A 27,201-nucleotide genomic window follows, 5' to 3' on the forward strand; every position below is an offset into this window, starting at 1 on the left:
GTCTTCACGGGCGCAAAGTTGAATACGTAACTTTGTTATCAGTAGCACCATCCCCTACTACCAAACTTTAACCTATAAATTTTTCTTAACATAGAAAAAAGAAACGGACAAATTCAGTGTATTTTTTTACCTAGCTAACACATTTAATGGATTTTGATAATAAAAAATGATGTGCCTAACACTTTTACGTACGTTAGTTAAATAAAAGCATAAAAATAAGTAGTATATTGTACATTTTAAAATATAAATGTCATTATAAAGCAGAAAGAAAGAATTAACGAGCTTAAAATTTTTTTAATTGAATTTAATGAGGCTACTTATGCGTACAATATGTATTAAACATAATACATGAGAATAACATTAGTGACTTAGTCAGTTCTCTTTATACTATTATTTGGCACAGTTTCACTTTGTAATTTGCTTCTGCATACTACGCAATAATTATTTTAAGACAAAATATTACATTACGCTTACAAATCTAACATGCATACACAAGATTATGTAATTTTTTTTTAAAAAAAAGAATACGGAACGATAACAAGTATAAGTATATATAATTTGGTTAACACTACAATACACAAGTCACATTTATTATAAATTAACAACATACATATATATTTCATGAAAGACGATAATCCTTTAAACTAACAGTTCCAGGTAGTAGATTTCATTTTTTTTCTTTTAATACTAGAAGCTACCTACTTCAATGCAAGTGACACTATAGCCCATTGGAGCCCTATCTTCGATTAATCATAAAGTAAGTTGCATACGTCTAAAAGCCTTCAGATCAATGCTGTAATATTATTTATTTATTTATATTCCACATGCTGAAGTATTATCAATAATAAAAACAGCTCCACAATTTACATTTATCTCCAGTTCTCTTTATCCAATTTTAATTCAACAGGTAGGGCTCGATTTATACATTGGTTGTTAAAACAACGTCAACGTATGGAATACAAATTCAATAAAAAATTTTTTTTTGTACAAAAAACAATACTATATTACAGCATTGATCTGAAGGCTTTTCGATGTGTGCAATTTATTGTATGATTCATCCAAAGTAGGCTCAAATTCGCTGTAGTACCACATTAAGGATTTTTCTGCCACATGACATCAGCGTGATACAATGTATATTAATTTATTGTACATTAACTATCCTTGAAAATTTAAAACTTCAAAATTTTTAAATCACTTTTATATGATATGATTTGCTTTTTAATCACAACTCTTTTTTGTAATACTATTACCAATACTATTTTCAGTTCAAAAATGCTGCATAATATTAGGGCTCATTCCCAAATGCCGTGGACGATTTTTTTGATTTTTGGAGCCCCCCCTCTCCCCCGTGTAAACTTTGTGTGAATCAGAATTAAACCTCCCTCCTTTACGTTAACTTACTTTTTTTTCTACATTATTGAAAGAACATTTTAATATTTATTATACAAATTATTTACATAGGTACATGTCTATCATTTAATAAACAGTTCTCTTGAAATTTTAAATTTTATATTCTTAGCAGCGCTAAATAAAAGCATATTAAGCAATGATGCCGAAGAATCCCTTTATCAACAAACATCATAGTGGGATTTACAAAGAAGTGACTTTAGATACACTAAAAAATTTTTGTTCGCCAACTATTAGGTAAAAGTAATTTAAAAACTAATATTTCAGAATATGACAAGAGTGTTTTGTAACACGTAAACTTCTTAGCTGCCCCCTTCCCCTCAGCGTAAACATGCGTACGATTCAACCAAACCCCCCCCCTGTCCACGGAATTTGGGTACAACCCCTTTTTGAAAAGAGTCGTGGAAGATCTTGTTTTGTTCTTGGAGGCTTACCTCGACAATACCTAAGACTACATTACTACTTTATGAGGTTCAAACATATTAAAAGGAGCAGTAGTGTGCATACTTGGATAAATTTGCAGAACTTCACTTACTTCCATCATTTTCGGATTCTTCAGTGCCAGTATCTTCGTCTGAGCTACTTGATTCACTGGATTCTTCAGAAGAAGAGCTTTTATGATTTTCTTTCTCAGTTCCAACCACATCGGTTTTCCTGTTGATAGTACTTTCTGCTACACTATTATCAGCATCAGATTTTTGTTGTGATTTTTGCTTATTAACTTTTACTCGTGGCTTTCGATTAAAATCCTGAATCTTACTCGCTATGTATGAATCAGTTTGAAAATCTTCTAATTCTATTTCTACGCTATCCATTTTCTTCACGTCTTTCAAAAAGAATTTGAATATTTCTGTAAAACAAATTATCATTATGCTATACTTATACTAATATGTATAGACACAGTGACAACAGTTGCAAACTTTCTGATTTTAAATTTCACTTTATTTTAATTGTAGAGTGTTATTTAGATTCTTGCGAATGCATTTGTGTTGCGAATACATTTGCAGTAAAGCAAAAATCTTATTTTCACAAAATGTAAATATGATTTAATTGTAATTTCAAGTTATTAAAAACTCATGCTCAGAGATACTAGAGTTTCATTATTCATTAAAAATTTAAATAGATATTGCATTTGCCATATTTCTTACCATGCACTGATGACAGCTGCGTTGGATCAATCTTTGGTTTTGCCACCGCACCCTTGAACCGATTGCATTTTCTGCCTCTAACGCTTGATAATTTTAGGTTTTCTGTGCCAATTATTGCACAGGCAATATTTTTCACAAATTGGGAATTTTGATTAGGTGGCTTAGCACTACAAGCTTTATTTACTGCCTCATGATAACGATCCAGACACATGTACAAATTATTCCCGCAGTGGATCTACAAGTATATATAACAAAACATATTTATTATCTTCAAGTACCAGTTGTACTTGATTTCCTATACTAAATAATACACTAGGGGCTGTACATAAACCACATGGCTCTGTAAGGGAAAGGGTGGGGGGAGTCTGCAAAAAAGCCATGCTAAGCCATGTGATGGGACGGGGGGGTGGGGGGTGGACGCTTGAGCAACGTCGTCTTATATTTCAAAAATCACAAAGATTTTTGTATTTTCGGCACTCCCGATTTTTAACTAAAGTAGGTGAGCCAACCTTCTAACGTCTCCACATAATGTATAGGTTGCATTCCGCAAAAGCTACCAGCAGTTACATCCAATGTTGTCTCTCTTGCACTCACGTGAATTCAACTGCTGGCAGCCTTTGCGGAATACAGCCTATAGTGCATATCTTGTACTCTATCCTAACCTACCATACATCGAAGTTCTTCGTTTAGTATCGCTGTCACTTTGACAGGTCCCGGCAAGTTGATACTAATTTCTAGTCACGCGAGTGCATCTAGTACGTATATTAAGGAACTACTTTATTTAGTTGATAATAATGTCGTATTACACTAAGCTTTTCGAGGATTATCGCAATTGACATGCTAGTCATTTATCGAAAGAAAAAATATAAAGAAATATGAATGAGTTATGGAAGTGTTTTAAATAAGATAAAAAGTCGTTTCTCGCAAACGTTGAACAAAAGTTAATTGAATGCAAAGAATTATTCATTTATTTCCTTATTTCATACCTTTTTAGTCTCCTTGTTAATATATCCTGTCGGCAAGTCACCCAAGTTTTTGGTAGAAAATACATTAACTTCTCTCGATGCTGCGGAATGTAATACGAGGTAATACAAATGTGTCGAAACAATAATACAATACAAAATGTCTATATTAATGAAACAAACCGTATTCATCAATTTTACTTACGATTTTGTCCACCAATTCAACATGTTGCTTTCTTAATATTTTTAGTTCCTCTTCTTGGTCACTGATTTTTTTTTCATATAATTCCATTTTCATTTTTTGGTCAAGGTACAGTTTCTTATAATCGATACCACTCTTTCTGTTCTTATATGAGTGTAATTTATCCTTTTTTTTTTTTTTCTACATTAAACATTTTTAACTCATTATTTTTATTAATAAACAGTATACTTATACTAGGGGGTCCCGCTGACTGCGCGTTATGCATGCCAACCCCCGACATTTAATCAACACTCGTTTTCGTAATTTTTTAAAGAAGGGTTAAAACACAGGTTCTTCATAATATATGTATTTAATTTTTAATATTTTAAAATACTTTTTATTTATTTTTCAAAATCAAATTTTCAAAATTCACTTGATCATGTGACCAGGTACTAGCCAATGTTATGGAGGCTTCACTTTAAGGCCATCAAACTTTTTAGATATATGATTTATACTAATAACAAGTCATTTTACTAAAACTGCAATAACTAAAAACTTACATTTATTTTATTGCTCTTTATTTCATTAGAAGCGTGGGCAAGTTTTGCGTTCTCTGTTGTTGTGGTATCGTTTTCCGCACTGAACAAACGTTGTTGATCATTCAGCATCGAGTCATCAGCATTATTAAGTAGCTCATCTCCTTCAGTTGTGATATTTTTCTCCAAATCATTTTTTTCCTTATTTTCCGGATTACTCTCATTTTCCAGCTGTAGAATTTCGCGTATGATCGAAGCATCAACACATTCATCAACGTCGATGTTTAATAGTAAAGAGTCGCTTGATGATTTATCGACATTATCCTGGTCAATATTCGATTGAATGATAGGGTCCCTTTTCTTATCTTTTTTACATTTCTTTTTTGCATCAGTGACTAGATTGTCATCGATTCTGCGTTTTTTGGACTTATTTTTTTCTAAAATTTCATGATAAATCAAGCAAAACAGTCAGCATAAATTACAATTATTATTTTTAAATTTTAAGTAATAAATATACGGCATACCTTCTGTACTACTTCTGTTGAAATACCACATTTAGAAACGTTGCCGTTGTTTTGACAATCTATATTCTTATGTCCATCGTCACAAACATTACTTGAATCAGAGTTTTCTTTATTTTCTTTCTGAAAATGTGTAGTATGTAAATAAGTATTTCAATGTGCATGGATAATTAATTCTGTTGACTACTGCTCATCCTAGCATAATTTTGCTTACGTTTGTAAATTAGCAACGAGTTTATACGTATATAAGTAAAAAAAAGGTTGTCGAAATTATACTCAGTTATATTTTTAATGGTAGTACTTTGTTTGGTGCACAGACATTTGCTTCGGGCACAATTCCAAAACAGCGCCACCATCGGGAAATATCGTTACGTTTGACCTCAACGTCCTACTGAGGCATTTACCGGATATGTCAGGTTCCGACATATCCGACACACACACACACACACACACACACACACACACACACACACGTATATATATATATATATATATATATATATATATATATATATATATATATATATATATATATATATATATATGTAGGTATAGCGCCCCCGTGGAATACCCACACTCAGAGAGCTATTCACAACGGAGACGAGTGATGCGCAGTACGCATACAGCAGAGTACTCGAAACCACGTAAGATGGCGTGACGCCAGCTTTTGTATCGTTGCTGCCTCTCTCGTGTGCTGTGATATAGTCTCCCAACGCATAGAGTAGCTGTCCTACCGTATGGCAGTGGAGGTATGTTTTTTCAACGGTTCTGTCACTGCTATACGCCGTGACAAGTTATAACTGTGCAGCAAGGTGCTTTGTACTAAGTACTCGAAGTATAATATTTTAACCATCTGCTCTCTCAACGTTGGCGATCCTCTAAAATAACGTGTTCTCAAAGAAAGAAAGCATTGTTATATTATAATTATACTTAATAGTATACATTTAGTCATTATTAAGTAACTTTCGTCACTATTTAATCACTTTTATGGCCTACCAGACTATTTACATACATGAATATAGCAAATACAGTATTTACCTATGAGAAAATATGGCACAGTTTTTAGAAGTAAAGTAACGTAATGCTCAGTTATATAAAAGTATATTACAATGCAACGAATACAAAAGAAATACGTGCGATATACTTAGTACAAAGCACCTTGCTGCACAGTTATGACTTGTCACGGCGTATAGCAGTGACAGAACCGTTGAAAAAACATGCCTCCACTGCTATACGGTAGGACAGCTACTCTATGCGTTGGGAGACTATATCACAGCACACGAGAGAGGCAGCAACGATACAAAAGCTGGCGTCACGCCATCTTACGTGGTTTCGAGTACTCTGCTGTATGCGTACTGCACATCACTCGTCTCCGTTGTGAATAGCTCTCTGAGTGCAGGTCAAACGTTTCGATAATTCCCGATAGTGGCGCTGTTTCGGAATTGCGCACGAGGCGAATAGCACAGTATTGAAAAAATCATTGTATCAAAATACATATTGTCTAAGCGCGTACGTACTATGATCGGAGGTAACTTTTTATCATGAAATTAAGGAGGCTCCCTAGTGGTACTACCCGAACACACACCACATCAATGTAAGTGTTAAAAATGTCCTGAATTCAACGGTATCACCATTTACATTACTTTCTCTGCAAAATTTCAAGATATTATAATTAGTATGCAGCGCTTTTTAACATGTATTGTTATTGCGGATCTCGCACACGCGATGAAAAAAATGATAATCCAGAGACAAATGATTTATCATCTTCTGCCCAAGCGCAGATGAAAATAACGTGATTTTAAAAAAATTAAATTAGGTTCAACTAGAAATTACAAGGTAACAAAAAAAAAAAAAAAAAAAAATACACCTCCTAGAACTGATTATTATACTCTTGTGTCTTTTTCAATCAAATGGTGGACTTCTCGAAAATACAGTAACAGTCACGTTAACGCGTTGAAAAAACTTATTTCTAGGAATTTCAATTTTCACCGCTACTTTTCAAAGTATGTGGAGTCAAAAGTTAATATTTAATCAATGTCAAACAAAAATGAAAAGTTTAACTACATGCTGTCAACCACTATCGTCAATATTGTTAAATAATTCAACATGGTACCTGTAGTAATAAACGCTGTATGTTACTGTACTTCAAACTTGTTGGGAAAAAAAGACAGATAAACATCCTCTCCTGTATCAATTACTATAGCTTTCTTTTCAATCATATTAATATTTGTTCACTGATAATGTAGTTATTTTATGTAACAACTTCAACATATGCTGGACTTTAATTTCACCAGAGGACCCATCAACAGTAGTGGTACTCGTAACCCATTTATACCCACATAAAAAACACTGCATCTGCGTAACTGCAAAGCAGTGGATCTCGATGATATCCCCGTTTACTGTTTGGATTAAACGGTCGCTAAATAATTGTGCTTTGTCTGTGTTCATGTTTAAAGTCAGACAATGTGGTTCAATAGTTTTTAATGTCTTATACATGTTTTCACTGTACATATCCTTAACGAGGTCACAGTTTTTATTCATTTCGTACTCTTTTTGACAAGTTTTAAAATCTTGTTGAATGTTTGGATTGTTTAATAACAATTCTAATTGATATTTTATATCAAGGGTCAAAAAAAATTAGTAGATTCGGCAGATAGAAGATATTCAGCCTCACATTTTGGACAACTGATTACGATGGAGACAGGTTTATGAGATTCAATAGTATACACGTTGAGATAGCAGGACGCGCAGTAAAAGTGTTTCTTAATAACTTCCAGTGGATTAGAAAAACCTTTTGACAATAAATACGTACTGTAATTCCAGCTCTCAAATGTTGGACCAGCCAAACATTTGATAAGATCTATTAAAGCACATTGCATATCGCGAACCAAATTGTATTTAATAATTAATGCCTGTATCATTAATAAAACATCAGAAACAGTTAAGTTAGATTCAATGAACATAGTGCGAGTGTCTGCAGAATGTTTGAAATCGTTAGTAAAAAAATCCATGTCATTGAATTGATTATCCCAGGATTGTGCTTCATCTTGGTCATCACTATTTTCGGAACAATCATCTACATCCCCATTGATATCCTCGTAAATTACATTTATTCTGTCGTTCTTATCTTCAAAAACTTGATTTACATCATTATTTACTGTGTAATTAATATCACTGAAATACTGAAAACTATCGTCATCAGAAGATTGTCTACTACTATTATTTCTCAAATCCTCACCACTGTTTAAAATACTAGTATTAGAGTTCGATTTTTCAATAAATTCTGAAACTGTTAATACACATGAGAAAATCAAAGACGGGAATTCGAAAAACATTGAAAACACACTACATTTTTTTAGTTACATGTTTTACGTTCTTAATCCCATCTGAAAATGATTAAATATATCGATCAATTGGTGTTCCAACACAACACATATATGTGATATATAAGCCCTCCAACAGGAACAGTAGAAGTAGTTTTCCGGAGAACTCAGTTTTTTTTTTTTTTCTCGAATCACCATTCGTCATGAGATAAAATGGAGTAATTAGTTATTGTCAAAGATACAAACGTGTTGTCGTTATTTTTTTCTAGTTGATTTGTACGCTTTCTGTTGCACAACTCGCGTATAATCAGTGTATGCCTAACCTATAACCAATGTTTACATCCGATCTGATGGTCTGATGTTTACGTCGACGCCAGGTGGTCAGGAAGTCGGATGCAAGTATTGGTTATAGGTTAGGCGCGCACGGTTTCTACGCGAGTTTTACAGCACAAAGCGTATAAATCAACTGGAACATAATAATGACAACACATTTGTAGTTTTGGCAATAACTAATACTCCTTTGTATCCCGTCACGAATATTGATTTGGGAGGAAAAAAAGTAAAAAATGAGTTCTCCCTGCAAGACTATACTGCTACTGATCCTGTTCGAGGGCTATATATATATATGACATATGTACGTCTTCTGTTGGAAAGCTACTAGGAGTTGCAGATACGACTGTTTACTATCATAAAAAATTAATTTTATATTGTTTTTAATAGAAATACTCTTTTGACCAAAATATTATTTGGGTATTCAGGAAATACGAAGAAAAGGTGTAGTGAAGCTGATTACTGTATCCTTATCTTGTTGTTGTAAAAGTATTATGTCAGAAACCGATGAAAGGGGAAGGTCCAATTGTACGGGACATACATACCAAACACCATTAATAATGTCGACAGTCTGTAGGAGAACCCGTAAATTCATAATTTGGTCGGGCTTGTATGAAATGTACTACCACTTTTATTATTCTTATTTTGCATGTAAGGAATATGTAGGTGTATACTTCAACTGTTTAGCATGTTGTCAATCCACGAAATTATATGTTATTGATTTGAAATTTTTGGTTTTTTAAAGGCATACCACGTTAAAGAGGGTTTTCCAAAAAAAATTTTAAAAGAAACAAACAGAAAAAAAAGAAAAATGTAGTTTTTCGCTATTGTAAGCTTTTCTCGGTTCTTATTGTTTTTTTTGTTTTTTGTTTTTCAAAATAAAAATTAATCATGACAGACATTTTTATTCAAGTACGTAAAAAATGAGGCCTGCTTTGAAATTTCGATTTTTTACAATATGATACAATTTGAGAATAGTCGTTGACTTGTGTATATCAGTGTGAATTAACAATTATGAAAGTAGCCTTGCTAAAGTATTATAATGTGTATGCTCAAAGTTATTAGTCAAAATTCAGTTGTTATCTCAAGTTAAAGAAATGTGGTTTTTACAACCTCGACAATATTTTCAATTGGTCATCGGTCCCCAACCTACCATTTTCCCACGTAACACCTCAAACACTTATCCAAATGGTTGAGTGTTGAAGGAACTAAGTATCAACTTTGCATGTGCGCGAATGGAAGAATAAAAGTATGGGCTTCGTATGTATTTAATGTTCAATACTGCAGAAAGTGAAAAAGTGGAATTATATGTTTCATACAGTAATAGTCATGTTAAAAAATTTTGTTAGTTTTGTAACACTCTTAAGGGGGCTTGGGTGATTTTTACTGGAATGATAAAAATCTCTGAAATATCGATATTATGTGAATAAAGTATGCCGAATTAATTTGCCAAAAAAATACTATGGTTAACCACTTTATTTTTGAAAAAATTGCTTCTGAAAAGTTATCCCTTCAACACGCAGTCTTACGGGAATCGTTGCAAAATTAACTATAACTTTGGAAGTAAATGATAAATCTCAGATATTAAAAATGATATTTATGTATTTTTTACGAAGAATTAAATAAGATTTTCAAAAGCATAGGGTTAACAATTTTGATTTATAGACAATTGGAGGAAAAGAAATCCGTCGTCTTATGCTCATGCGCAATTTATAATACGAAATATTATTCTTACTTTGTGGTAATATTTTCCCCTTTTTTTAAGTAGTTACAATAACTATAATTAAAGATATTACTACAATATTATTCAAGGAAATTTATATTACTTTTAAAAAATACATGTATATGCCCGGGGGGACCCGCTTACTTTTTACAGTACCAACCACCCAAGCCACCTTCAGGAGGATAGAGCGCGTGGTGCCGTATCATGTGAAAGGCTTCTAAGGGGGCCATCATATCTCAATGGGAAAAAGATGATTTATTACAAATATTTCTAAAACGTATTACTAACAATAATAAAGAAAACAAACAAATGGATATACACTAATAGACAACCGTATTGCCAACTTTTCCAACATTACGTGCTATTTTTTAGGTAACAATACTCGATTTTACTTACTTTATAACTTTTTTCGCTTAAATTTTCCTGGGAAAGCATAAATTTTTTGGATTCGTATTAATCCTCGTGAAAAAATGTACAATGCCCATTTTTTTTTTGATGTGTCGTATTTTGTAGAAGCTAGTTTTTCGTAAAAGAAGTGTATTTCATATATGACTCCATGTTATTGCAACTTTCTTTGATCATTTTTTTCTTAAGTTTTGGCGAAGTGACTTATATTTCTTACAATACCAATGTAAAGATCATTTTTTACTCTTTCAATTGATATTTTTTGTTTTTACTTCTTATTTTTTATTAAAAGTCGCTCTATCCTTCTTAAAGATGTTTCTTTTGCATATCTACTTTTCATAATCTCTAATGTCCTCGTTATTCAAATTATTAATGTTATAATGAATTGATTCGAAGTCAGTCTCTATTGAAAATAACCATATGGTTTTTCCATATGGATTTCCACATAGTTTTTCCATATAGTTTCTCCATACAATTCTTTACGTATAATTATGTATTATGTATATTTTGTGTATACATTATTATATTTTCTTATACATTACTTGACTCGTGTTCAAATGAACGACTAAGGGCTACGGGATTATCGATTATTTTATATGGTTTATCTGGCCATATGATTTTTTTGTTTAAAATAATAATGTGGATTTAATTGAAAAACAGTATGGTTTTTTATTTAAATGCATTTGGATATTTGGAACAAAAATCATATTCCATATGAAAAAGTATGTGGAGAAACCATATGGAAATTCCATGTGGAAAACCCATATGGTTATTTTCAATAGAGGTTCACTATTATAATATTAAGTTCTTATGGATGCTCTCCTACGTACAGTAGTGCTTTTATATATAAATCGTAGACCATCACAGTGCTCTTATACCGTACATGATTAGATTGATGGCGTTGATATAATGTACATGAAGCAAGATAAGTATACACTGTTTTACGTACAAGCACAAAATGTGGTCATTTTCCCGTTTTAACGCTTAAATAAGTTTCATGTAACCAAAAAAAAAGTAGGTGCAACACAAATGGTTTCAATTATAAATAAAAAAACTTACTTTGATTAGGACTAGAATGTGATAAAATATTCTGCCATCGCAAACGGGTCCACCTACTAACTTGCCGTTTGTCGTAAGTAGAAGACAGTGGTAGTTTATACATTTTTTTTGTGGTGGCATATTTATTCTGTATGATTACTTGAAAATAAATCTGGTATGATGAGGTTGTTATACCTGTATGGATGGAAATTATAAAGTTTTTAAAACTATGTTCGTGTGAGTATAATTGTACTATCATTACACTATTAATATTATGTCTATTACTGTAATAAATGAGTAACTTCACAGTGTAGTGTTTTTTGAGTAAAGGTTACAAATGTCAACAGCCACACCATCTCAATTGTTTGTCAATTGTAAGCCCCCCCCCCCCCCCAAATAAAAAGTATCAAATTCGACCAAGCTTTACAAACAGATTATTTGTAATCGTAGAAGTCGATCGTTGAAGTTTGAGAGCCATTCAAAGCCTATTAGCTGAGAAATCGAGTGTTTAATTACCACATATGTTCTGTTATGGGAAAGTTCGACATTCAGCTCTATGGCTGCGTTCACAGTGGTAGATTTAGTATAAAACTAGTGTCAGGGCTGAGCGTGTAACTTGAGCCATGTCGTAAATATAATTGGCATCGGGTCAAATATTATATTTACGACGTTTCATAAAAAGCAAAATCTTAAATTTGGTGATTTAACGTCACATGTCCCATCGTTGCTGTGAAAAGGGTGTGTAGACGTGCAAAAAATACTTCGACACCGGCAAAAGGATTCGACTGGGGCCATTCGGGTGTAATATTAAATATTTGTTCAAAAGTATCTTACCACTAGGCATGCATTATCTTAAAACTCGGGCTGAATTTAAACTTGATTTGATTGTTAAGACACGTAACGGAAAAAAAAAATGTTAAAGTGTGCGATCTATTTCCTACTAGTTTGAGGGCATTCGGTGTAGGTATGCATCTTACCTTACGGGCTCCACTAGTTAAGTAAATTGTAGCGCGCTCGCCAGGAATCGACATTAATGGCTTTTTGAGAGTTGATCGCAAACGGTGACCGGTCACAATACACTCAGAAACTCAGTAGTTCAATCGGGGAATCCGATAATCGTCGACTTCGACGAGATAAGTCAAAGTAACGTGGCGTCAACTTAACCTTTTATCCCATATTTAAAAAGTAAATGACGTAACAAGACCAATACACTTTCCGATTTATCGAATTCACCGATTGATCCCCTGTTGGGGGATCTGATCGCGATATTTCGATACAGCCTGATACTATTCTATAAATCTCGAAAATAGCGCTCTAATTGGTTAGTTCCAGTGATATTCGATGGAATACTTAGTTCAGAATAACTGACCAATCAAAGAGCTGCATCGAGTGATATCGGGCTGTACCGAAGTATCGCGATCAAAAGCACAGGGACGTAAGAAAAGCATTGGTTGACACGTATGTATGTGGGGAAGTATGAGGCACTACCGGCAGCCCAACTTTATTAATTAATAATGACGAAACTTCTTGGAGTAAAGCTATGAAAAAAATCTCATTTCAAATGCACAGTATTATAATCATGTATACTAAACATTGCCGTGTCGAACTGGTATTTGAAAATTCTTGTACGGCCATTTTTTTCGATTGACAATTGTAACCGCTACTTGTACTAAATTACTGTTATTATTATGTTCGTAATTTAGTTTTCTAAAAGAATCAGCAAAAACCATTTAGGACAATCAATTCAAAATAATTTTTTTTATTAATTCCTTGTTAGTATTAGAGACATACAGGGTGACGGAGTGACCTAACCTCCACCGCATGCACCGTTTTCACACTATCTGTGAAAACGTAAGTGCATAGTGCTTGTGTATGAACGTGTATATAGATGTACTAAACAGTGCTATTCTTACGTCTTTGCATATCATGTATATGCCAATTTAAATTTGGAATCGTTATGTTGTGGTAGCCCCATAGATGCAGGGTAGAGCTGCAGGACATAATTTTCTCTATAAGCTGCTATGCTTAGTCTATCCTGGGGCTCTACAATAGTAAACGATGTATCGTCATATTGCAAAATTCCTCTCTAAAATTTCTTTAGTTTTCTCAATTTTCTCAAACCTTTTTTATTCGAAGACTTTCAAGAGAAGTTTGTGATATCGCGATATATCGTTTAAGTTGGTAGAGCCTCTTGTGACAAGTTTCGATATATCGAAAAAAATAGTTTTTTGCGATATCCCATAGACCACGCATGCGGCTTAACATAAAAAAACTAAAATCGCAAGCACAGTCTTAGGGAATATCGCACAATTTTTTAGTTTTTTCGATATATCGAAACGTGTGACAAGGCTCCTTGAGTGGTTTTGGGTATCTTAAATATATGATTTTAGCTCTGGTCTCAACTTCAACACAAAAACCTGACGTCACGTTAACATTTAGATATCTGTTTGGACGTGACGTCAAGATTCATGGTTGGTGCTGCGACCGCAGCAAAACCCAGATACTTAAGGGTGCGTTCGATTCACATCGGGCGATCGCGTATTGATCTCTCATCGGTTAGTTACTCCCAAGTACAGTATATCTACAAATAATACTGGTACTTGTACATGAATATACCAGACTATATCCGATCAGCAATCGATACGTGACTGATACGCAACCGACTGATGTAAATCAAACGCAATCTTGGGTACCGCAATACCACCGTTACTACAGGATAGACCTTTTGCACAGCAGGATAGACTTCACACGGCAGCTTATGGAGAAATTCCATCCTGCATCACTCTATTGAGCATCATGTGACTGGGTTCGTATTCCGTAACTTGTCCAGCTTACATTTACGCTTACTACAGTAGACTCCAGTTAGCGCAAGTGTCAGCAACTAGCTAGCTATTGCATGAAGTTACCCCCGGGGTGGTATTTTGTAACGTGTCTAGCTTACATTTGCCCTATCTTGACTAGACAAACTAAACTTGACGTCATGTTACAATGCTAAAGTGAATGGTAACGTTCTATCAAAGCTAGCTAGTCTATAGTCTAGCGCTAGGCTAGCTGGTGCACGAAGTTACGGAATGCAGTCTTTGGACTTACACTGGACGTATTAGGTTATGCCACACAAGCTTATCCCCCAGATGGCGCGATCGTGCCTACGAGAACGTGGCGTCTTCAAGTGTAAGCATATATACAATGTCTACATGTATTCGTTTGTATTGGGATCGGGTTATTGAGTTATTTGGAACTCAAAATCCTAATATTGGAGTTTCAAATGTTTACCACAATGTACATGGATAGAAGGAGGCGTGGCGCTGACGTCGGAGAGCCTACTCTCGCGGAGTCTCGCAGATTCCAAAATTCAGCACCTCACGTAAAACTACATTGGTAATTGGCGCTTGAGCTTAGTTTAAATCACTATATATATATATATATATATATATATATATATATATATACATGCGCACCCTATATGTATACACGTCTATTTGCGGTACACCGTACTTCCACGTGAGGTGATGCGTCGATGTCGCGCGATGCATTAACGTGCGTTTTAAATGGGATTGCTTGACGTGACAATATGGATGGGCAAAATATATATCGATGTACCGGAAGTACTGATATTTTTTCACCGATATATCTACACGTTTTGCCGTTACATTTTTCCACCGATATATCGTAGATCGATAGATTTTCAACGGTATCAAAATGACATCACGAACAATATATTTTCGTCCATACAAACATTTAACTGTCAAGATTATTAAAAACAAGAAAAACGGTGGAAAAAATTACGCACTGCAAATATACACAGTGCGTTTTTTATCAGTTAATTATTTTTGTATGTGCTAATACTTGAAATTAAACCCAATTTCCGTGTGCATTTATATACACATCTATCGATGTATCGGAATATCGGTGTACTATTCCGATAACATCGATATGCTTCAGATATATCATTAATACATGGATATATTTTTTGAGTTTGCTCAAAGTAACTCATTGTACACTACACTTACACTGCCATCTATGCAACTCAACTACTCTATGTCTTTAAACGAATTTCGATACTTTCGACTGTATATGTGATAGTCTCCCAGTGTCCGGACACCGTTGAGACTATCATTTTTGTCAATACACTGACACTGCCATCTATGAATCTTGGGTGCTCCAACTATCTAAACAAATTTCGATACTATCGACTATATACGCGATACTCTTGCAGTGCTGACTCATCATTGAGACTATCAATTGTGTCGAGTCACTGTTGCGTCGTGTCGCGATACTCCCGCAGTGTCGAGACACTATTGACACTATCGTTTTTGTCGAGTCACTGTTGCGTCGTGTCGCGATACTCTTGCAGTGTCGAGACACTATTGACACTACCGTTTTTGTCGCGTAGCTGTTGAGTCGTGTCGCGATACTCTCGCAGTGTCGAGACACTATTGACACTATCGTTTTTGTCGCGTAGCTGTTGAGTCGTGTCGCGACAATTCAACGTCGGTACAGAAGAATTCTCGGCCTTCCTGCATTTGGTGATTTAGACAGCTAGGAGCGTCTTCGAGAATTTAGTGAACATTAACCTTTGTATTTAAGTATACATATATATAGGTGCTTTTTTTTTTTTTTTTTTTTTTTTATTATATTCATCATCGCCCCTTAAGGGCTCAGACATGGCTATTTTGACACTATAAAGTGTATTTAGCCATACGTTGGGCTTAATAACAGTAGGGGGAAACGGTAGATAGATCGGTAGGTTTATTGGAGTACAAATCCCATCCAGAAAAAAACCTCATTCATTGATGAAATTTTTGTCCAGAGTGGGATTTGAACCCCGGGCATCAAGATCTGTAGGTAGACACGCTACCGACAGAGCCATCATGTAGCCCAAGGTACCGACGTTGAATTGTCGCGACACGACTCAACAGCTACGCGACAAAAAAGATAGTGTCAATAGTGTCTCGACACTGCGAGAGTATCGCGATACGACTCAACAGCTACGCGACAAAAACGATAGTGTCAATAGTGTCTCGACACTGCAAGAGTATCGCGACACGACGCAACAGTGACTCGACAAAAACGATAGTGTCAATAGTGTCTCGACACTGCGAGAGTATCGCGACACGACGCAACAGTGACTCGACACAATTGATAGTCTCAATGATGAGTCGGCACTGCAAGAGTATCGCGTATATAGTCGATAGTATCGAAATTTGTTTAGATAGTTGGAGCACCCAAGATTCATAGATGGCAGTGTCAGTGTATTGACAAAAATGATAGTCTCAACGGTGTCCGGACACTGGGAGACTATCACATATACAGTCGAAAGTATCGAAATTCGTTTAAAGACATAGAGTAGTTGAGTTGCATAGATGGCAGTGTAAGTGTAGTGTACAATGAGTTACTTTGAGCAAACTCAAAAAATATATCCATGTATTAATGATATATCTGAAGCATATCGATGTTATCGGAATAGTACACCGATATTCCGATACATCGATAGATGTGTATATAAATGCACACGGAAATTGGGTTTAATTTCAAGTATTAGCACATACAAAAATAATTAACTGATAAAAAACGCACTGTGTATATTTGCAGTGCGTAATTTTTTCCACCGTTTTTCTTGTTTTTAATAATCTTGACAGTTAAATGTTTGTATGGACGAAAATATATTGTTCGTGATGTCATTTTGATACCGTTGAAAATCTATCGATCTACGATATATCGGTGGAAAAATGTAACGGCAAAACGTGTAGATATATCGGTGAAAAAATATCAGTACTTCCGGTACATCGATATATATTTTGCCCATCCATATTGTCACGTCAAGCAATCCCATTTAAAACGCACGTTAATGCATCGCGCGACATCGACGCATCACCTCACGTGGAAGTACGGTGTACCGCAAATAGACGTGTATACATATAGGGTGCGCATGTATATATATATATATATATATATATATATATATATATATAGTGATTTAAACTAAGCTCAAGCGCCAATTACCAATGTAGTTTTACGTGAGGTGCTGAATTTTGGAATCTGCGAGACTCCGCGAGAGTAGGCTCTCCGACGTCAGCGCCACGCCTCCTTCTATCCATGTACATTGTGGTAAACATTTGAAACTCCAATATTAGGATTTTGAGTTCCAAATAACTCAATAACCCGATCCCAATACAAACGAATACATGTAGACATTGTATATATGCTTACACTTGAAGACGCCACGTTCTCGTAGGCACGATCGCGCCATCTGGGGGATAAGCTTGTGTGGCATAACCTAATACGTCCAGTGTAAGTCCAAAGACTGCATTCCGTAACTTCGTGCACCAGCTAGCCTAGCGCTAGACTATAGACTAGCTAGCTTTGATAGAACGTTACCATTCACTTTAGCATTGTAACATGACGTCAAGTTTAGTTTGTCCAGTCTAGCTAGGGCAAATGTAAGCTAGACACGTTACAAAATACCACCCCGGGGGTAACTTCATGCAATTGCTAGCTAGTTGCTGACACTTGCGCTAACTGGAGTCTACTGTAGTGAGCGTAAATGTAAGCTGGACAAGTTACGGAATACGAACCCAGTCACATGATGCTCAATAGAGTGATGCAGGATGGAATTTCTCCATAAGCTGCCGTGTGAAGTCTATCCTGCTGTGCAAAAGGTCTATCCTGTAGTAACGGTGGTATTGCGGTACCCAAGATTGCGTTCGATTTACATCAGTCGTTTGCGTATCAGTCACGTATCGATTGCTGATCGGATATAGTCTGGTATATTCATGTACAAGTACCAGTATTATTTGTAGATATACTGTACTTGGGAGTAACTAACCGATGAGAGATCAATACGCGATCGCCCGATGTGAATCGAACGCACCCTTAAGTATCTGGGTTTTGCTGCGGTCGCAGCACCAACCATGAATCTTGACGTCACGTCCAAACAGATATCTAAATGTTAACGTGACGTCAGGTTTTTGTGTTGAAGTTGAGACCAGAGCTAAAATCATATATTTAAGATACCCAAAACCACTCAAGGAGCCTTGTCACACGTTTCGATATATCGAAAAAACTAAAAAATTGTGCGATATTCCCTAAGACTGTGCTTGCGATTTTAGTTTTTTTATGTTAAGCCGCATGCGTGGTCTATGGGATATCGCAAAAAACTATTTTTTTCGATATATCGAAACTTGTCACAAGAGGCTCTACCAACTTAAACGATATATCGCGATATCACAAACTTCTCTTGAAAGTCTTCGAATAAAAAAGGTTTGAGAAAATTGAGAAAACTAAAGAAATTTTAGAGAGGAATTTTGCAATATGACGATACATCGTTTACTATTGTAGAGCCCCAGGATAGACTAAGCATAGCAGCTTATAGAGAAAATTATGTCCTGCAGCTCTACCCTGCATCTATGGGGCTACCACAACATAACGATTCCAAATTTAAATTGGCATATACATGATATGCAAAGACGTAAGAATAGCACTGTTTAGTACATCTATATACACGTGCATACACAAGCACTATGCACTTACGTTTTCAGAGATAGTGTGAAAACGGTGCATGCGGTGGAGGTTAGGTCACTCCGTCACCCTGTATGTCTCTAATACTAACAAGGAATTAATAAAAAAAATTATTTTGAATTGATTGTCCTAAATGGTTTTTGCTGATTCTTTTAGAAAACTAAATTACGAACATAATAATAACAGTAATTTAGTACAAGTAGCGGTTACAATTGTCAATCGAAAAAAATGGCCGTACAAGAATTTTCAAATACCAGTTCGACACGGCAATGTTTAGTATACATGATTATAATACTGTGCATTTGAAATGAGATTTTTTTCATAGCTTTACTCCAAGAAGTTTCGTCATTATTAATTAATAAAGTTGGGCTGCCGGTAGTGCCTCATACTTCCCCACATACATACGTATCAACCAATGCTTTTCTTACGTCCCTGTGCTTTTGATCGCGATACTTCGGTACAGCCCGATATCACTCGATGCAGCTCTTTGATTGGTCAGTTATTCTGAACTAAGTATTCCATCGAATATCACTGGAACTAACCAATTAGAGCGCTATTTTCGAGATTTATAGAATAGTATCAGGCTGTATCGAAATATCGCGATCAGATCCCCCAACAGGGGATCAATCGGTGAATTCGATACATCGGAAAGTGTATTGGTCTTGTTACGTCATTTACTTTTTAAATATGGGATAAAAGGTTAAGTTGACGCCACGTTACTTTGACTTATCTCGTCGAAGTCGACGATTATCGGATTCCCCGATTGAACTACTGAGTTTCTGAGTGTATTGTGACCGGTCACCGGTCGCGATCAACTCTCAAAAAGCCATTAATGTCGATTCCTGGCGAGCGCGCTACAATTTACTTAACTAGTGGAGCCCGTAAGGTAAGACGCATACCTACACCAAATGCCCTCAAACTAGTAGGAAATAGATCGCACACTTTAACATTTTTTTTTTCTGTTACGTGTCTTAACAATCAAATCAAGTTTAAATTCAACCCGAGTTTTAAGATAATGCATGCCTAGTGGTAAGATACTTTTGAACAAATATTTAATATTACACCCGAATGGCCCCAGTCGAATCCTTTTGCCGGTGTCGAAGTATTTTTTGCACGTCTACACACCCTTTTCACAGCAACGATGGGACATGTGACGTTAAATCACCAAATTTAAGATTTTGCTTTTTATGAAACGTCGTAAATATAATATTTGACCCGATGCCAATTATATTTACGACATGGCTCAAGTTACACGCTCAGCCCTGACACTAGTTTTATACTAAATCTACCACTGTAAACGCAGCCGATAGGTAACTTTCACAATTCTTTTCGTTATTGAAAAGTATTAGTTTTCGGAATTATTTGAACTGTGTGTAGTTACTACTCATGAGAACGTCTGTAATTTTTCTGAAAACGATTAAGAGCCTTCAAAGAGCAATCAGAAAAGTTTTGAAAAGATACAATCCAAAGCCTGCTTCAGTATTGCTATATATACAAGTTAGGTTAGGAGCAATCATTTGAGGCACGGATGCCGCATTGCACTTGTCAAAGTGCACAACGACAAAATTCTTCCTGTTGCCATTTACTGCACCAAAGCATAGTATTTATTTTGTTTATTTAAAGAACGTAATGCAATGGCCAATTATTTAACTTGATGAGAAATGTAAATTTCTTCTTTTTGTGATTATGAGATGAGTGCAGGGCTCCGTCAGCAGTTGTTACGGTGCCCGGGGGGAAGAACTCCTTTACGTTAATATACATTGAACTATACTAGCCGTCTTTCACACTGAGAGCAGAATGCGGAAAAGCAATCGTAAGTGAGAGAAAGGTATAAATGATAGATCTTTGCAAGTGCGAGGAAGGCTAGCGTATATCTTTTTATCAAGACGTTTTCCACTTACAGTGGAAACGTATTTTACCGAGAAGGTAACACATACTGTGTAATTTATTTATTTGCATGCGTAATGGAGAAGTAATCAACGATTCGCATCATGTTTGTTGATCTATCTGAGCACAGACAACTTGTATCATGAAAAAATTCTGAAATACGTATCTTGTTTTCTTCAGTGGAAATACAGAAGTTCTAAACTTTCTTTATATTTGTGCATGTGTTTTTACTGCAGTATATTTGTACAATTCACAAATACATCGTGATACCGGTATGCAGTTGTATTGCAACAAAATGTCCATGCGCTTAATAATATTCTTTTAGTTTTTCGAACCTTGGAAGCTTCTTAAGTAGCCAATTTTATTTTGATATTGAGACACTTGCAATATATACGATACATTGCCACAAATCAGAAACCTGAAACCTTAAAGTAATAAGTGCGAAGTGTGTGTAAATACAAAAGTCATTAACCCCCACTAATTATGTGTGCATCGTCTGTCACCTTCAGTAATAAAGGTAGAAAGAAATCGGTAACTGATATTGTGTTAGTAATTAAAGTCACTGGCTGAGTGTGACTTCGCATGTAAAATCCAAACATTGTCGTGTTATTAATAACATTTAAAGAGGGTAGTGCGCGTGGTGGCATATCGTATGGAGGGTCCCAAGGGGTCACTAGTATTATAATTAAACATTGTAGTAATGAAAAATTTTTGTATATATCGTTTGCAATACTTTAGAACAGGACGTCAAAGTAGCGAAGGCAAATTAAAAAAATAGTTTATCCAATACCTTGACACTCAAGTGTGGCTTGTGAGGTTACAGTACTAGATTTTTCTATCTTTTTTTTTTTTTTTCTTTCGAATGTCTCTGGTGATCTACATAATTTTTATATGTTAATCGCAGTGCGAAGGTCTATTTTTCTTTTTTTTTTTCTTGGCAATCATGTTTTTTAGAAGGAAGTAATTGGAAAGTGAAGTCTCAATCACAGTTAATTCCCATAAGATGCCATGTTGTTATGACTTTTTTTAATAATTTTTTTTGTCGACTTTTTGCCTGGTAACTGATACTGTTCAAGAATAGAAAATCATTTTTCATTGCACTTGTAACTGATATTTATTGTTTACATCTCCTATTTTCTATTAAATACCCCTCTATCCTCCCTAATTAAAAATATCTAAAAGACAATAATTGATATGACAACAGTAAATATAAGTATTGTTGTGAAAGGCCCATACAGTATTATAATCCGAATTGTAATGAAACCCTCTCAACTACCTTTTCGAAGACTACACACATACTTCTATCGTCTTTATTAAATCATGTATAACTTGCGAATTGTTCCAATAGTTCAACTTGAAATGTCAAATCGATATCAAAGTAAAAAAGTTTTTTATTGTTTGTCTGTAGTAGGGGGCTCTGCCCCCTGCGAAGTATGCGTGCCAGCCCACGGGCATCAATTAAAAAAATTATATTTTTTTTACTTATACAAAAATATATTAATATTCCAAGAACAAATAATTACGATCCATACTCAAAATTTAAAAATTTTTATTTTTATTTTTGAATTAACCGCTGATGAAGACCACGTGACCCAGTACAAGGTAATGAAGAATCCGGAAACGAGGATTCACCTGAACCTCACGGATTTTTTCAAGAAAGAGTAGGAGACTCCGCCTCCTGCGCGCTTCGCGCGTCAACCTCTGTTCAACAGATTTGTTCACGATACTCGCTCACGGCTGCCGTGAGTGCTCAGAGCGACCCGGAACAGCCAAAGAACACGCGTATTTTGACGTGATCGATCAGAGCGATCGGGTTGCTCAAAACGCGCGGGAGGGTTCAAAATACAATTGTACATATCTTGTTTACAGTCTTATAAAGTTAATAATAATTATTTTGTAAAAATTAAGACAATACAATTACGTCGTTCGAGTTGTAGCCTACGAAACAGTACGAAATAGTATTTATTAACCTTATAAGGCTCTAAACAAGATATGTACAATTGTATTTCAAACCCTCCCGCGCGTTTTGAGCTACCCGATCGCTCTGATCGATAACGTCAAAATAGGCGTGTTCTTTGGCTGTTCAGGGTCACTGTGATCGCTCACGGCAGCCGTGAGCGAGCATCTTGAACGAATCTGATGATATTGATAACGTTATAGACGTACACGTCTCTATCCATAACCCGCAAAATTCGTGTGAATTATAATCATATGATGTGACCTTCAACCAATCACAGCACAAATGAGTGGCTTCACTCGAATTTATTATCCCTTTTAAAATAGAATATGTACGTAATACTTGTACCTACTTATACGCTAGGGAAGTATCTTAAAATCGTGCAGCAAAAACGTAAAAAAGTGGGGTAGATACACTTTTTTATTCTTCAGTTATAACTGAATAAACGTTATATGAGGTCCAATTCATAACGGAATCCAACATTCTTATATTACTTCTACTTTAAAATGTTGTAATTTTTTAATATTAACGATATAAAATGGAAAATGTAACCTCAAAGTGACGCTGTCGGCGTTACTTGCAATGATAAATCATTGAGTGAAAAGAACAACGTAAAGAGAAACAAGAAAATAGGTTAGTAGATTTCTGAGATATATGCAGAAGTCGTGAGATATGGTTATTAAACCTTTAAATATGGTAGGGAAAGCGTACACAATTTTTACGGTTCTTCGAATTGAAATTTCAGAACTTGCGGCGCTCGCAATTCCATACAAGGTATAATAAAAAAGAAGAGGTTCCATGATTCGTGTTGAAAAGATTGCTTGTAAATACGTAAGAATACGGAATATACAACTTACAGGATTTTCCAAACAAAAACGATATTCTGTATTTCACTTCGTACCTATGAGCATTACCGTACACAAAAACATTGAAACTATTTATGCTGATAATTGTCATATGTAAATAGATAAAAAGTTTGTATTGTACACTTTTCGATACGATAAAAAAATGAAGAATGTTATTGGTTTCGATCGGCCTTATTCAGTTGGACTCAGGCAAAGGGCTGCTAAATGAATAAGACTGCTTTGAAAGAATAATATGAAAATGGTAATAATAAATAATGTGCAATTGATAATGTAAAGTTTGCTGTAACATCGCAATATTGAAGGCTACGACAATCACTCACCTATTGGCCTCGAGCGCAATTCCGAAACAGCGCCACCAAACGAGGATCTTGAGAACGATTGGTCATCCACAGCATGGTATCAGTCTACCTATGTATACTAGACTATATATGTAGCCAAATAGATGGATATACTGATACCATACTGTGGATGACCAATCGTTCTCAACATCCTCGTTTGGTGGCGCTGTTCCAGAATTGCGCTCGAGGCCAATATCCTTTAACTTATGGGGTCAAGGTGTTTAAAAAAACATTATTAACGAAAGTATTGTAAATCTCTTCAGGGCAGTTGTGGATCTTTGTGACCGCTCTGGCCGGATGCACACAATAGTGAATCCTATTTGTATACGAGGAGCATACCGGACCCTTCAAAATATCTGTTGTAACGTATTAAAAAGCAAATAAATTATATTTTCTGTAAATTATGCAAATCAGTCATCTCCAGACATATGCGTGGTATTTTGTGGCCACGAAGAGACAAATAATATTTGCTGCTCGGGCAAAAATGTACAATAAGTGCGCCCTTCGGGTAGCGCAACTATGTAAAATAGGAGTATCAACGTTGTGCATGTGCAGAGACTGTTAGAAAAAAATCCTTTGTCATTCTAGCATGCCAACGTATACCTTACCGTAAATTGGGAAAAATTCCAAAAGTAGTGTTTATAAGTGTCAATAATAAATACTATCATGTCATTTACCGAAACATGGATAAATTAGACCACGTAAATCATGTAATGTTTATGAGGACGATTGCGGGACTAAACTACTAAAGTATGTGTAATGTAGCTATAGTGATGTTAAGTGTTTTAATATTTGAATCTTTTAAATACTAAGGTCATGATGTTAATAGTAACGGTTCAAAGTATAAAAGTTTAAAAGAACTTACAAACTTGATATTTTTTTGTAATGCAATACTAAAAAAATACTTACAGCTTGTTTATCTTTCAAGGAAGCTAACTTTTTATCCAGTAATTGCTCAAACGATTTATTGTTTTCGACATCAGAGGATTGTGAACGTGTATGTTGGGTCTCATTATCTGTCACATCGGAAGCTGAGTATCCAAGCGATGAAGGTGGACAGCGCGTTCTCGAATTACTTATATTATCGTTTAATCCTTCCATAGTTTCTAAACATTATTTTATTTTCTTAGGTGATTTATTAAAGTGTGATGTAATTATTAATATGAGTAAATATTTACCAGACTCGTGAATAATGAGACCTTCCTTTATGCCAGTAAGAGTACTAATTTTGTACTTTTTTAGTCGATCAACTGGTGTAGTAGAATGATAAATTTTTTTTTCAGTAATGGTATGAAAGTTTCCGTCATTGAATTTTATGTAATAGTACATATTTTAGCAGACCTGCAAGGAATTTAAAACGACTAATAAATTAAATTAATGAAAGTTGGATTAGGGAAAGAAGTAAAACAGCTAAAAAAAATTTAACATGTTGTGAATCGCAAACCATAATACGGTTGTAAATAGCTTATTACGCAACGAGGGGAAAAGTAATCACGTAATCAGCTATATAATAGTACACGTACACTACACCGTCACTGGCAGTGTGAATCTGAAGATAGACTGCAATGTGTGAATGCAAGTACATACCTCGCCTTAGCACAGTATGTTTATATACGAGGTTGTAACGCCTCCTCGTTCCTAATTAGTGTACGTGTGTCTGTGTGTGTATGTTTTGTCCACTACTCCTGTTCTGTACCTATACTGTACATATATATATATATATATGTAGATATGTCCTTAGTACTTATATTGGTGGTATGCTCTACTCTTTTTTATTATATTAATCTTGCGCATCACGTGGTCTGAGTATTTTTAATATTCATTAAATTATTAATAGCCTACTATTTTAAAAAAAGAAAAAAAAAATTTATACATGGCGGTTGGATTTCATAACACTGTAATATAACCTGAGTATAAGTAAGTGTACGTTGTATTATTAAACACGAGCAGACTATTATGAGCAACATAAAGAAAATATTAAATTTTGAAGTGAGCCGCAGGAACGAACTACGCACTGCTAGAAACACGTATAGTATGCGTGTACCGGGTGCATGACATATGTCCACCCTCCGGAAACGTTTTAAAGTTGGCAACCATGAGTTAGGTACTAGTAGTATACCACTCTTATCGACCGAATCCACGGCGGTAGGTTTAAAAACATGAGGCTCACACCACAAAGACAGCCTAACAACTGATATTATTATAATTAGTCTCATAAGTCCATCGCGCTTAATTACGTGTCCTTGAAGACCCATCTTTTTATCGGGATTTCGCATTTTAGAGTTTTTTTTAAGTTTCAATTTCTTTGATAATGAGTGATCTTGCAAACAATCATATAACTTTTAGTTAATAGACGTTACAGAAATTTCAAATAGCCTGGTTCTCAAGCGCGAGATCTATTTCACAAAATATCGCAAGCACGCAGGCAATCTTTTATTGGTTCTTCGCGTTAGAAAGCTTCTTAGAATAGCTAGCGCCTGTACGCATAAACAATAATGCCAATGGTAATATAGTTATTGAAATCTATTAAAAAATAAACGCGTCTATTTACTTGACACGAAGTATCGCAAGCTCGCAAACCGATTTTTATCACAATCACATTTTTGCGATAATACACTTATTTTTAAATTCAATAAGTGTATCGATGAGTAAACGTTTGTATAACTATATAACAAGTAGTATTCCATATTTGTAAACATAAAAACTTGTTCAGTTTCCAAGCGTACAGTCTATAGTGTGAAATATTGAAAGCACGCAGACAAATTTTCATCCGATTTTTGCGTTCTGTAACTCATTTAAAAATTAAAATTTTCTGAAATTCATTTGTGTATTTAATATTTTCTTTAGCAATTAATAAATGGTAAAAAATAAAACGCGTCCGGTTCCCAAGCATAGGTTTCATTGTATTACACGTAATATTAAATTTTTTGCACTAAATTTTTTTTTTAAGCTACTTAGTATAAACTACGAGTTGTAACTAATCCCAAGTATATAGTCTCAATGAACCGAGTAAAGTTAATAATATTTGAATAACGCTCTACGTATAATCGCTTTAATCCCA

At 35.0% G+C, this 27,201-nt stretch overlaps 1 protein-coding gene across 1 annotated transcript; it reads right to left on the reverse strand.

Annotated features, from left to right (window-relative positions):
- Positions 1 to 1,934: 1,934 nt before the first annotated feature.
- LOC106645769 (uncharacterized) lies at positions 1,935 to 3,893 on the reverse strand. Its single transcript, XM_089595719.1, has 4 exons — positions 3,701 to 3,893; positions 3,542 to 3,621; positions 2,556 to 2,790; positions 1,935 to 2,257 (listed from the first exon to the last, which is right to left on the reverse strand). The coding sequence occupies exons 1-4, from the start codon at positions 3,813 to 3,815 to the stop codon at positions 1,935 to 1,937; spliced, it is 753 nt and encodes a 250-aa protein (XP_089451845.1). The 5' UTR covers positions 3,816 to 3,893.
- Positions 3,894 to 27,201: the final 23,308 nt, after the last annotated feature.

The sequence above is a fragment of the Copidosoma floridanum genome, unplaced genomic scaffold (genome assembly GCF_036245765.1).
Source record: "Copidosoma floridanum isolate Cflo_tuat_1 unplaced genomic scaffold, Cflo_Japanese_pri ptg000027l, whole genome shotgun sequence".
Classification (NCBI taxonomy): domain Eukaryota; kingdom Metazoa; phylum Arthropoda; class Insecta; order Hymenoptera; family Encyrtidae; genus Copidosoma; species Copidosoma floridanum.

Excerpts from the sequence above, each read along its gene's own strand:
- LOC106645769 (XM_089595719.1), bottom strand. The coding sequence starts at position 3,815 with ATGAAAATGGAATTATATGAAAAAAAAATCAGTGACCAAGAAGAGGAA. Across the intron at positions 2,791-3,541 it reads TTAACAAGGAGACTAAAAAG|ATCCACTGCGGGAATAATTT; the intron begins GTATGAAATAAG and ends ATATACTTGTAG. Across the intron at positions 2,258-2,555 it reads GCAGCTGTCATCAGTGCATG|AAATATTCAAATTCTTTTTG; the intron begins GTAAGAAATATG and ends TTTGTTTTACAG.